Consider the following 12,212-nt stretch of genomic DNA (forward strand, 5'->3'; position numbering starts at 1 on the left):
AAGAAACCCAACTTTTCCCATCATCATCTGTGTAGCCAGCTGTTCACTTTCAGTATTCTTTATCTACCTGTGCCCTGATCCTTGACAGAAAGGAGCAATGGAAACACTACTTGTGCTTCCAGGTCCTTCACTTTCTTAGCCAGAGCCTCATAGTCTTTGGAGATCCATTCAATATTGGGGGGGCTGTGTTCCTTCATTCCCATCGGAATTAGTAGAAATGGATAGCAGTGAATGGGTTTGAGGAATCTCATCAACCTCTCTTTTAGATCTTTAATATATGTCTCCCCTTTCCCCCCAGGGAGCTCAAATTTCCATCTTCTGGTGTGCATCAGATGTCTTATGCAGCAGGGCCACTAGGCTGTTGGAGCTTTGGGAGTGTGTTATGATGCAAGAGTTGTACTGGAAGAATGGCCCAATTGTTGTAAGCTCATTGATTAGCACTGTTGCCAGTAAAGTTCCTGACTAGTAGACTGTGGTGGCATTCCCCATGTCCAGCACTCAAGCGTGTGTGTCTGTCTGTTTGATAGACAATGCATGTCACTCTATGTCTGCCCATTTGCACAACATGACTTACAGTTTCTATTCTGTCCCCCTCCAGCCCCACCATGCATGCCCAAAATCATGCATGCTACAAGTGAGAAAAGAAGCCCTGTTGGGCAGGCAGATGCCTGCTCATGCTAAGATGGATCTCCTTCACAATCAGCACATCTGTTTCAGTAGGGGTTTTTTTTGTTTTACTGGAGGGATCAAAATTATTGACTTGAAGTAATCTGGTTCAAAGAATGAGCAGAAAAGGATACAGATCACAGGTAAACGAAGTGCAGGATGTTAAACACAACTTTCCAAAATTAACAAGGACAAAAATAGTTATTTTTAGGAATTAGGCATTTTAATGCATTTTTATAACTCATATGAAGTAAAGCTCTTGAATGTATACAGTCTTTATGCCTAAATTACACTTGGAAAACATTTGAAAAAATATACATTACCCAAATTTTCCTTATCTATTTATAGGTTCTTAAGTCCTAATGATCATGCAGAAGGACAATACATCAATGTAACTAAAGGAAGTATTATACGCAATAAAGCATTAGAAGTGGAATGAGGATGTCAAACACAGTCTGAAAGTTTTGCTCTTTCTTCAAATTGCTTGTCCACCACAAGCGACAGGGCTTGAAGGAAAGCTGTCATTGTAACGTTAGGTGACTAGAATAAAAAAATGAAATCAGTGCCAGGATCAGTGTATCCATCATAGTGGGGAGGGGAGAAAGAGATGGATCCCACAACATCAGCATTTTTATTCCATTAAAACAGGGAAAACCCCAAGGGGCAATATTTTCATTAAGTGCCCAAAACTGACCATACAGAGAAGCGTGAAATGGGTCAACAAAGAATAGGTGTTGTATATATGAGGACTTTGTTTAGGCATACTCCTTGCTGCTGGTGCCAAAGTTAATCTTGTACAAGTTGCAGTTAGTGGCCAGATCCAAGGAAACCCGCAAGCTTACATGTGGCCCACCCCTCCAGTAAAAGGAGATTCATAAAGTAGCATAACCTTACCTGAATGTAAAGCGCATGGGCTAGAAAAGGAAGTTTCCTTAGAACACGACCGCTAAGCCCTTCACTTTTCCTATATTAATACAGAAGCATTTGAGGCATTAGGCTCACTTTCACAAATACAAACACTTAAGGAAGTATTAACTGTGTTATGTTAGTTATAAACAGCACACTATCACAAAATGCTGATAATTTATATAACTTATTCTGATACAATCATCGGTTGTGGTGTTCCGAATTGTGTCTCTTTTACGCCTAGTTTTTACTAACAGCAGATGAGGAGATAGGATTGTACTTGTTCAGATTGCAGGAGGGAAAATGTATGTCTTCTCACAGAAATGTTCCTGCATGTTGAAAGTTAGATGTCAGGGAGAAGGCTTTTAAACCTTTTCCTTGTAATTTAGTTTGTTGCAGGAGAGGCATTTTCCAGCTAAAAAGCAGCAATTCTTGTTCAAAGATGGAATGGTCAAAGCTGAGACACCAGACTAAGATGCATCCAGACTCAGAGGAAGGCAATGGTAAACCACCTCTGAATACCTTTTACCATAATCTTATCTTGGATGAAAAGGGGAAGGGGTTGCATATAGCAAGAATGAAGAGTCTCAAGCCCAGGGGCCAAATGTGGCTCTCTAGGTCTATCAGGCCCGCAAGACAGTCCCTACCTAGGCCCTGTGCCTCCCCAAGCAACACTCCTCACTGGCCGTCCCCCACACCCTTGAGTGTTGTGTGTGACTGGAATGTGTCCGTAAAACTATTGTAAGGACTCTTGTTTTCCTGAACAGAGGATGGAAGCATGTGCATGTGTGTGTGGAAACTGACTTTTTCATTACTGGAATATAGCCTCATGTACAAAAAGAAGGAGTCACGTCTAGTGTTTTGCCTGTGGCACTGGTAACTGCTAGCATGGATTGTGGCCCTTGGGCTCAAAGTGTTTCCCCAGTCCTGGTATGGTTTCAAAAAGAGGTCTCATTTATCCAAGAGGGGATACATTAGAATGAACATAGAAAAATCAAGGAATTGCACATTTAGAAAGAATACAAGCATATGTATTTTCAGTGGTGGGATAATAGTTTTTCCCTAGTGAAAAAAACCTAATTAAGAATTGAGGTATTCGATTGCTCTGCTATTACAAGCAATATTTGCTTACTTTACTCCAAAGGTGCTGAATCTGTATAAATCCATTAAGACACAGTAAAGCAGAATTTTTCAATTTGACCTCTATTCTGGAAACACACACATTTGAATTCATGGGAGGCTGTTTGAAGAATCATGACATTTGTTTTATATGTAAAGATAAAATTAAAATGAAACCCAATCTTACCTTGAAATTTCTCTCAATATGAGACTCAGTTTTGACACATCGTTTTCTAAATAACCAATCATCTCTAGCTCACGGAGTGTCAACAGCTGCTGTCGAGGATATATTATCTGGCACTTTGGAGGGAAAAGATTTTATTTATAAAAAATGTATACAGCTCAAAACTGCACTGCTACCCAAAACCTGCAGTATAGGGAACTACATACCCAACAGATCTGCCCACCTTGTCATTTGTATTCTGAATGCTAAACTGGGCAAGAAGCCCCAGTTCTACCTTGTAAACACCAGAGATATATAGTTAGAAATGACTTATCTTAAGTCTTAAGGCCTAGCTTGACTTTCAGAATTATCATTGCTTCTAATGTCATAAGTGCACCAAAGCAAGCTGTCAACATCAGTTGCATAGTTTTTTTAAAAACTAGCTAAATATGGTGTGAAAATGTGATTAAAACATGGTGTATTAATTTCACTAGAAGTCTTGTTTTCATGTTACATCATAGATGCGGCAGATACCTTTTCTTCCTAATTGCGTTCTTAGAATTTTATACCCATCTCTTATATGGCCTTAGCGCTTCTCTAAAGAAAGAGTTCATATTTTCAGCCTTTTGTTCCACACTGCTGAAAGTGTTTGTATCTGTTTAGTTTAGGGGGGAAAATACGAAGGGGAGACGTAATAGATATTTTTAAAATTATGAATGGTGGGGAGAGAATAAAATTTTTCTGCCTTGTTAATGCTAGAAATCTGGGTCACCCAATCAAACTGTCTGGCAGTAAGTTCAGGACAGACAAAAAGTATTTTTTCCATTTCAATAAAAGAAGACTCATACACATGTCTGGATTATAATGGACCATTGGTCTCACCTGAAGGGTGATTTTCCTATGAGGACGGACATCACAACGGGTTTCAGCTCCACCTATCGTGCGAAGGCAAGAATGTCTTTGAAGTCAAGACTAGGGGCGTCAGGCCCCTCCCACTCTCCAGTTCATTCGCAGCGAGTCTCAGGATAAAGATCTAAAAATACAATAACAAGGCCAAGCGGCCTGGCAGCAGGAAAATAACACAATAGTACCATGCATAGTAACATGACTGCAACATAGCTGTATAACAGAACTAGAAGTCTTGACTTCACTCTTGAATTTAAATATAATAGCGTAACAGTAATATATAACGCATTAGAAAATATATAGTCATCCTCCAACTGGGAGGGTCGTGATGTCCGTCCTCATAGGAAAATCACCCTTCAGGTGAGACCAATGGTCCATTTTCCCTATGAGTCCAGCCATCACAACGGGATGTACCACAGCAGCCCATACAGGGAGGGACCACCCACGTGTTAATCCTCATTAAGAACCTGTTGCAACACTCGTCTGCCAAAGGATGCGTCAGCAGAGGCATAGCGATCAATTTTATAATGCCTTATAAACGAGTGTGGGGTAGACCAGACTGCGGCCCTACAAATATCGGCAACAGGAGCATTAGTGGCAAAAGCAGCCGAAGTGGCAGCTGACCTGGTAGAATGAGCCGTTATACTAGCTGGAACTGACAGCTTCAGAGACTCATATGCTAAAGTAATACATGCCGTTAACCAACGGGATAAAGTAGGATTGGAAACTTTATGCCCCGTAGACCTTGGATGAAAGGATACAAACAGAGACTCCGTTCGTCGAATCTCTTGGGTCCTGGACAGGTAGGTCTTGAGAGCCCTCCGGACATCTAACGAATGCCAACCTTCTCGAGAGGATGGATAGGATTCGGGCAAAAGGAAGGCAAAACAATGTCCTGGTTGCAATGAAAAACTGAATCGACCTTGGGACGGAAGGAAGGATCAGTCTTCAGCACAACAGAGTCCTTATGGAAGACGCAGAGGTGTCGAGCAGAAGACAATGCGCCCAACTCCGAAACGCGTCTGGCAGATATGACTGCGATCAGGAACAAGACCTTGAAGGACAGCATACGTAGGGGCACAGTCCTGATGGGTTCAAATGGAGGGTGTTGCAAAGCCTGCAGAACTTTCGGCAAACTCCATGAGGGGAACCGATGGACAACAGCCGGAGAGCGTAGGGCGACTCCCCTCAAAAAACGTTTGATGAACGGATGTGAGGAAATATGATCTCCAGGAGAGGACACTGAGAGAATGGATGACAGAGTCGACGCATGTCGACGTAGAGTGTTGGGTCGAAGTCCCATCATAAAGCCACTATGGAGAAATTGGAGCACCTGATGCACATTGGCCTGGGATGGATCGTGGTGGTGGGACTGACACCACTTGTAGAAAGCCACCCAGGTATGTTGATAAATGCGAGTGGTAGATGGTCTTCTCGAGGCCAAAATAATATCAATCACAGCATCAGACAGCCCAGCTGACCTCAAATGTCTCCGTTCAAACGCCACGCTGTTAGATTGAGCCAAGTAGGGTCCTGGTGCAGTACTGGACCCTGGGATAGGAGGTCTGGCGTTACTGGAAGTGTCCAAGGATCCATCATTGACATTGCCAGAAGATCTGAGAACCACGGTCGGCGTGGCCAAAATGGTGCTATCAGAACCAGCTGTGCCCTTTCGGTTCACGCCTTCCTCAAGGTTTTGGCTAACAATGGTATGGGAGGAAAGGCGTACAATAGACCGTCTGGCCACGGTGTTGTCAGGGCATCCACTGCTTCTGCTGTTGAGTCCAGGTATCGGGCAAAGTACCTTGGAAGCTGGCAATTGTGACTGGAAGCAAACAGGTCGACTGAGAGGGCGCCGAACCGACACTGGAGACGATGGAAAATGGCTGGATGAAGTTTCCATTCTCCCGGAAAGACCTGTTGTCTGCTGAGCCAGTCTGCTGTCACATTCCAAATCCCTCTGAGGTGCTCTGCTTTCAGGGATTGTAGATGTTGTTCTGCCCAGACAAAGATGAGGGAGGCTAAGTCCTGCAGAGGACGAGACCTGGTGCCCCCCTGTCTGTTCAAATGTGATTTTACACACGTGTTGTCTGTTCGAATGAGCACATGATGCAAAGGGAACAGCGACTGAAAATGACATAGAGCTAAGTGGACAGCCTTTAGTTCCAGCCAGTTGATGCTTTGAGATTGCTCTGCGTTGGACCAAACCCCTTGAACGTACTGGGAGTTGCAGTGGGCTCCCCAACCTATGAGGCTGGCGTCTGTGGTTACGACGGTTCTGCGGGGTTCTCTGAACGACGTGCCTTTGGAGAGGTGTTGAACCTTGGTCCACCAGTGGAAGGAGAGGCGCAGAGCGGGGCTCAAACGAACTTTGCGATGGTTGGAGATGGCAATGTCTTTTTGAAAAGGCAACAGAGTCCACTGAAGGGGCCGAGTGTGAGCTCGAGCCCAGGGCACAATGTGGATTGTGGAGATAAACATCCTGAGCGCTCTGGTGAGAAGCATGACGTCTGCGGATGTTTGTTGCATCAGGGACCTTGCGATGCTTGTGATGGCAGTGATGCGATCTGGAGCCAGGAAGACCATTGCCTGCAGGGTGTCCAACATTGCCCCAAGATGTAGTAGGCGTTGGGTTGGTTGGAGATGGCTTTTGTCGAAGTTGACAAGCCAGCCGTAGGTCTGCAAAACATTGAGGGTGATCATTAAATGATGCTGAGCCAGCTCTTCAGACTTGGACCGTATTAGCAGATCATCCAAATATGGGTAGATATGAACCCCTTGGGTCCGAAGGTAAGCCACTAGGATGAGTAGTACCTTGGTAAACACTCTTGGAGCAGAGGAGAGGCCGAATGGCATCGCTCTGTATTGAAAGTGTTGGTGGCCAAAGGCAAACCGAAGAAACTTTCTGTGGGCTATGCAAATGGGCACATGGAGATACGCTTCCTTAAGGTCGATAGAAGCCAGGAAGTCTCCTTCATGCAGACTCTCGGTAATGGAATGGAGAGATTCCATTTTGAACCTGCGATATGTTACAAAACGGTTGACAAACTTAAGGTCCAATACCGCCCTCCAAGATAGATCTCGTTTTGGCACAGCAAATAGGAGGGAGTACACCCCTTCCGACCTCTCAGTTGTGGGAACTGGCTCTATCGCCGCTATGTCCAGGAGGTGATGTATAGCTGTCTGCATGATGTTGTGCCTGGCTGGTGCCCTTGGGCATGGAGACGGATGGAATCTGTCTGAAGGGGTTGCCCAGAACTCTATGGTATAGCCATAAGTGAAAAGGTTCCTGATCCAGGAGACCGTAGTAAGGCGCAGACATCGATCTCCAAAATTAAGTAATCTGCCACCTATGGGGAGGGCGTTAATACTACTTGAGTAGGCGGGGGCCTCCCTTATATGAGGACGATGAGTTGCCCCTGCGCCCTTGGTACTGACCTCTGCCCTGGAAGCGTCGGTTCCAGGAGCCCCTGAATGCGTTGGGGTCATAGGGTCTGAAGTCGCGGCCTCGTCCTCCTGGCCGCGTTCCTCGAAAGGACTGGTTAGAACGAAAGGAGGGAAATCGCCTGAAGGGCCTGTGGTCGATGTTCTTGACTGTGGCCAGAACCGGTTTGTGGGCGTCTTTTGGATCAACCAGAACTGCCTTTAGAGCTTCCTCGCCGAAGAGTAGAGATCCGGAGTAAGGAGTCTTGGACAGGTTCAGTCTGGCCGCTGAATCAGCTTGCCAGTGGCGAAGCCAGAGGGTGCGACGAGCGACTATTTGAGTCGTCATGGCTCGTGCCCCTAGTTGAGTGGCATCCAAAGTGGCATCGGCCACAAAAGCTGCTGTCTTACGTAATTTCGATAGAGCTCTTCTGAAGGCGACAGGATCAGGGTTAGCATCCTCTAGAAGGTCATCCATCCACATCATAGAGGCTCTGGAGAAGATGGAGGCTGAAGCGGAGGCACGCATGGCTAGGGCAGTGGCCTCGTGATTCTTGCGGAGGGCGAAGTCTATTTGTCGCTCAGTAATATCTTTTAGGTGGGATTCCCCTTCCCTGGGCAAAAGAGATCTTGAAACGAGGCAAGCGATTGGTTCATCTATGCCAGGGACATCTAACTTGGTGGCAAAGTCTGGGGCTAGGGCGTAAAGTCTGTCAGCCAGGTTCTTGAAGCGTCGAGCTTTGAGTGGATGAGCCCATTCTTCGGAGGCTAATTTGGCAATTGGGTCCGGCACCGGGATGTAGTGTTCAGTAGGTGCAGGGGATTTGAGGACCTTGGCCCCTTTGATAGCTGGGTCGGACGAAGTTGAAGGCGCAGTCTGGAGACCAAGGGTATGAAGTACCCTACGTGCTAGCGGCTGATAGTCTGAGGTATTAAACAAGCGATACGATGTATCCTCCTCATGATCTGAATAGTCGCTCCAGTCGTCTCCTTCAACATGGTCAGTGAAAGTTGACTCCTCCGCATACGAGGCTTCGTCCGTACATCTGCCTCTGGCTACATCAAAGGGATCTGGTGAACAGGAAGGATGAGCTTCATGGCACGCACATTGGTCCATGTTGAGTGGAGGTATGGCAGGAACTTGTGGTAGTGACTGCATTTGGGTGAAAAATGCCAGCATGGCTTGAAGTTGGGAGAGGAAATCAGGAGACAGCTGCAGACCAGATGTGGCAGATGTGTGTGCCTGATGAACTATTGGAACAGATGTTTGAGGCGGTAAACCAGAGGTAGGTTCGTTAGGCGAACAGTGAGCGGGAAAGCCAACAAACTCTTCCTCGTCAGAGGCAGCAGCAGGGGAATGGAAAATATCACTTATGTGTGTCTGTGCTGTGGTGGTGATTGGCACAGAGACATAACGAGGGCGCTTTGATTTACTATGGCTGGAAAGATGTTTTGTCTTAGCCAGTGCTTTGGCATGTCTGGTCTTAGACGTGTTAGGATGTTGTGGCTTGGCTGATTGTGGCATGTCTGGCTGATCTGGCACCATGTGTGTTGATGGTGACATGCCTGGCTGTTCTGCCATCTTATATAAACCTGGGTGCAGTACACTGCCACGGAGGGGGCAGGATGTAAAGACCCGAACTGACACAGCGTACTACCACGGAGGGGGTAGAATACACTGGCAGATGGCGAAGTGCACTGCCACAGAGGGGGCAGAATGCACTGAGATATCAGCGTTAAAATAATATAGGCTGTTTTAGAGTTGGCACACTCAGATTAGCGCTGTAGGCTGGGTTTTAGGCTTGTTCACGGCCCCAGAGGGGGCAGGATATACAATATAAATCAGGTTTAGTACAAGTCAGCCACTGATATAAAGCTCCAGCCTTGATAATATAATCCAGCCACTAGGATTAAAGCTCCAGCCTTGATAATACAATCCAGCCCACTAGGATTGGAGCTCCAGCCTTGATAATATAATTCAGCCACTAGGATTACAGCCACAGTAAAAATGTGTGTAAATCAGCCCTGTGTAAGGTTGTCAGCAGCACATATACACAAACATACGGATAGATAGCCTGCAGGGGAGGTATCCGATGGTTAATAATGGTAACAAAAAAGGCGGGAAATTTGAAGTAAAAAAAATGGCGCCCGGAAAAAAAAAAAAAAGAGCGGGAAAAAAATGGCGGAGAGGGAAGAAGCAATGGCGGCCGTCGGAAGCGAACTGGGGGAAGGGCTGCCCAGCACAGTCTCGTAGGAGGAACCGCGGGGCCGAAAACCGCACTAGCGGCTCTAAAAAATCCCCTGGCAGTAAGGGAAAAGCGGCAGCCGCCGCATAGAGAGCCGCCGTCGCCGTTTGCAAAGCCCTTCACAGTGGGAATTAAAGCCACGTAGCGAGGGTGATCTGAGGAAAAAGGTATGATGGGGTAACAGCGGGAGCCGCAGCTGCAAGCTCCCGCTGGGATCGGAAGAGCCGCAGCCGCGGCAACAGAGCCGGGGGGGGGAGGCTCAAAAACGATCGAAAACCAAGATAACCGCAGCCGCGGTCACTGAGGGAACTCCCAGGCAACGGATACAATAGAGCCGGGGGGGGTGCTCGAAAACTGCCAAAAACAAAGAGAACCGCAGCCGCCGTCTCAGAGGAACCCCCAGTCAAGGAAAGAAAATAACTTGAAAAGAATAGCTCGGGAGAGAACGAAGAGAGCCGCAGCCGCGGTCTCTGAGGGGACCCTCAGTAGGCTAAACACAAAACAGAAAAAGGATTTGAAGACAAATACACAAAGAAATAAGAGACTTAGCTAAATGCTACGTGTAATTCCAATCTTGTTCGTACGAAGGCAAGAATGAACTGGAGAGTGGGAGGGGCCTGACGCCCCTAGTCTTGACTTCAAAGACATTCTTGCCTTCGCACGATAGGTGGAGCTGAAACCCGTTGTGATGGCCGGACTCATAGGGAAAATGGTGCAATTGGAGCAGTTGACCTGGGGCCCATGTCTGCAATGGGGCCTAGACTCTGAACTTTAAATTTTTTTATGCAAGTCTCTAGCCCTCCTGGAAGGAAAGCAAAATGTGCAGGCAACTTTCTAAGTGATTTCTAGGTGACATGACCCGGCTTGGCTTATCCCACCTTTCAGTATTTTAGCCTACAAGTGAAGTCAGACCTGTGATTGATGAGTGAGTTGTTTGCACACCAAGCTATAGGAATCCTGGAGGTCCTAAAGAGCTGCTAGTTTCCCCTTCCCATTAGAAGCAGGAAAGAAAAGTGCATGCTCTCATTTTCTAGTCCTTGGAATCTCCATAGTTTGCCCTTCCTTTCTTTCTAGCAACCAGGATGCACCTTTCCTGTGGTGGGTTTATTTGAGATCAGGTACTTCCTATAAGCTATTTTTTTTGCAAATGCTACATACAATTCATGCATGTGGATGTTACAGAATTCAACCTCCACCCCACAAATGATAAATGCAAAACGTGTATAGTTCATTTATTTATTTATTATTTGATTTATATCCTGCCCTTCCTCCCAGCAGGAGCTCAGTGCAGCAATACAATACAATGGTATACATGTATACACAGAAGATTGCTCCCTCTATGATGAGCTTCCGCCGGGCCTTGAAGACCTGGCTCTTCAGGCAGGCTTTTGGGGTTAGGGTTAGGTTTTATTATCATTGTTTGAGATTTTTTAATGCTCTAATGTAAATTGTATGTTTTTACGTTGTACGTCGCCCAGAGTGGCTGGATAACCAGCCAGATGGGCAACTAATAAAACAAACAAACAAATAAATAAATAAGTCTCTTTGTGTTTACCGAGGCTTACTCTCAAATAAGTGGGTACAGGGTTACAAAATCAAACAATAATGTTAACACAAATCATTATTAATAAAATAAAAACTATTCTATAAATTTTTTAAATCTTGTTATCTTACTGGTTTTGTCTTTGGGATAGAACATTGTAAAAGTAAAATAGTAAAACTTTTTTTTTAAACCATGTTTTAACCTGTGGCTACAGGCCGAAGATAACTCCTCTTAGGAATCCATCCGCTGTGCACATGGAACCTGTGAGTAAGCTCAAATGAACACAACTGGGACTTATACATCTAAAACATTCAATGATCAGGCCAGATTAAGATGGGTTGAAGCCTTGGAGCTGAACTAATTTGGGCAGGATGGGGAGGGGCAGAAAAACATGGCTCTTTAATATACAAAGATGCATAGTTAAAGGAATCAACATTTAGTGCCTATAATACAACCACTAAGTCCCCCTTTGCAGCCATTTTATTTATTCAAGGCATGTACATACGGTTAATCGTTTACAAAAAAATAGCCCAAATAATAAAAAAAATTAATACTATCTCCTCCTATAACTTCACAACAGCTATGTGAGGTAGGTTAGTCTGAGAGTTGTTGACCGGCTCAAAACAGGAACTGTGCAAAACCAATGATAAGTGAATTTAAAATGTGAAACTGCACATGCTCAGAGTATTTTCTCTTTGCTTATCAGGGTAGACAAAACGTTTTTATGTTTTGCTGAGAGTTGTGAAACCCCATATGCTCAAGAGTGTTTTTTGTAGTCCATGAAACCTTATGTCATAATAAATTGATTGGTCTTAAAGACTGTAATATTTATTGTGTGGTATCTCTTTGGGGGGGGGAAGGGGGGGCTATTTTGGGAACTTCATCAGGGCCCTCAGCAACTTTAATCCAGCCTTGCTCATACAAAGGACATACAAAGAAAAGGATAAAACTGACATAGAAAAAGTCAAGATTAATGAGTTGTCCCAACTTAATTTTCAATAAATAACAATTATTTTCCCCAAAAAACACCCTAAATGGTGGCAGAAAAATAGAATTCATGCCCTAACTCACTTCTTATTTAGTATGAAACATTTACTTGTATGCAGATGGGTTGAACTTTCTAAATGCTTAAAAAAAACAACTCGATTTTGAACATGATATTAAGATCCAAGTTAGAGTAGGGACCCCTTCCTTCAATGTTTTTGTTTTGTTTTATATTTTCAATTCCCTCAGCCACAGA

At 45.0% G+C, this 12,212-nt stretch overlaps 1 protein-coding gene across 2 annotated transcripts in view; it reads right to left on the reverse strand.

The window, feature by feature from the left end:
- Positions 1-887: 887 nt before the first annotated feature.
- The window catches only part of TRIP13 (thyroid hormone receptor interactor 13), a 73,956-nt gene continuing 62,631 nt past the window's right edge, over positions 888-12,212 (reverse strand). For both annotated transcript variants that reach the window (XM_061588478.1, XM_061588477.1), the window contains exons 14-16: positions 2,879-2,991; positions 1,561-1,630; positions 888-1,206 (exon numbers count right to left, since the gene is read on the reverse strand). In XM_061588478.1, the coding sequence (XP_061444462.1) occupies positions 1,111-1,206; positions 1,561-1,630; positions 2,879-2,991 (279 nt within the window). In that variant the 3' untranslated portion in view covers positions 888-1,110. The remainder of the gene's footprint in view (positions 1,207-1,560; positions 1,631-2,878; positions 2,992-12,212) is intronic.

This window comes from Rhineura floridana, chromosome 11 (assembly GCF_030035675.1).
Source record: "Rhineura floridana isolate rRhiFlo1 chromosome 11, rRhiFlo1.hap2, whole genome shotgun sequence".
Taxonomy (NCBI): domain Eukaryota; kingdom Metazoa; phylum Chordata; class Lepidosauria; order Squamata; family Rhineuridae; genus Rhineura; species Rhineura floridana.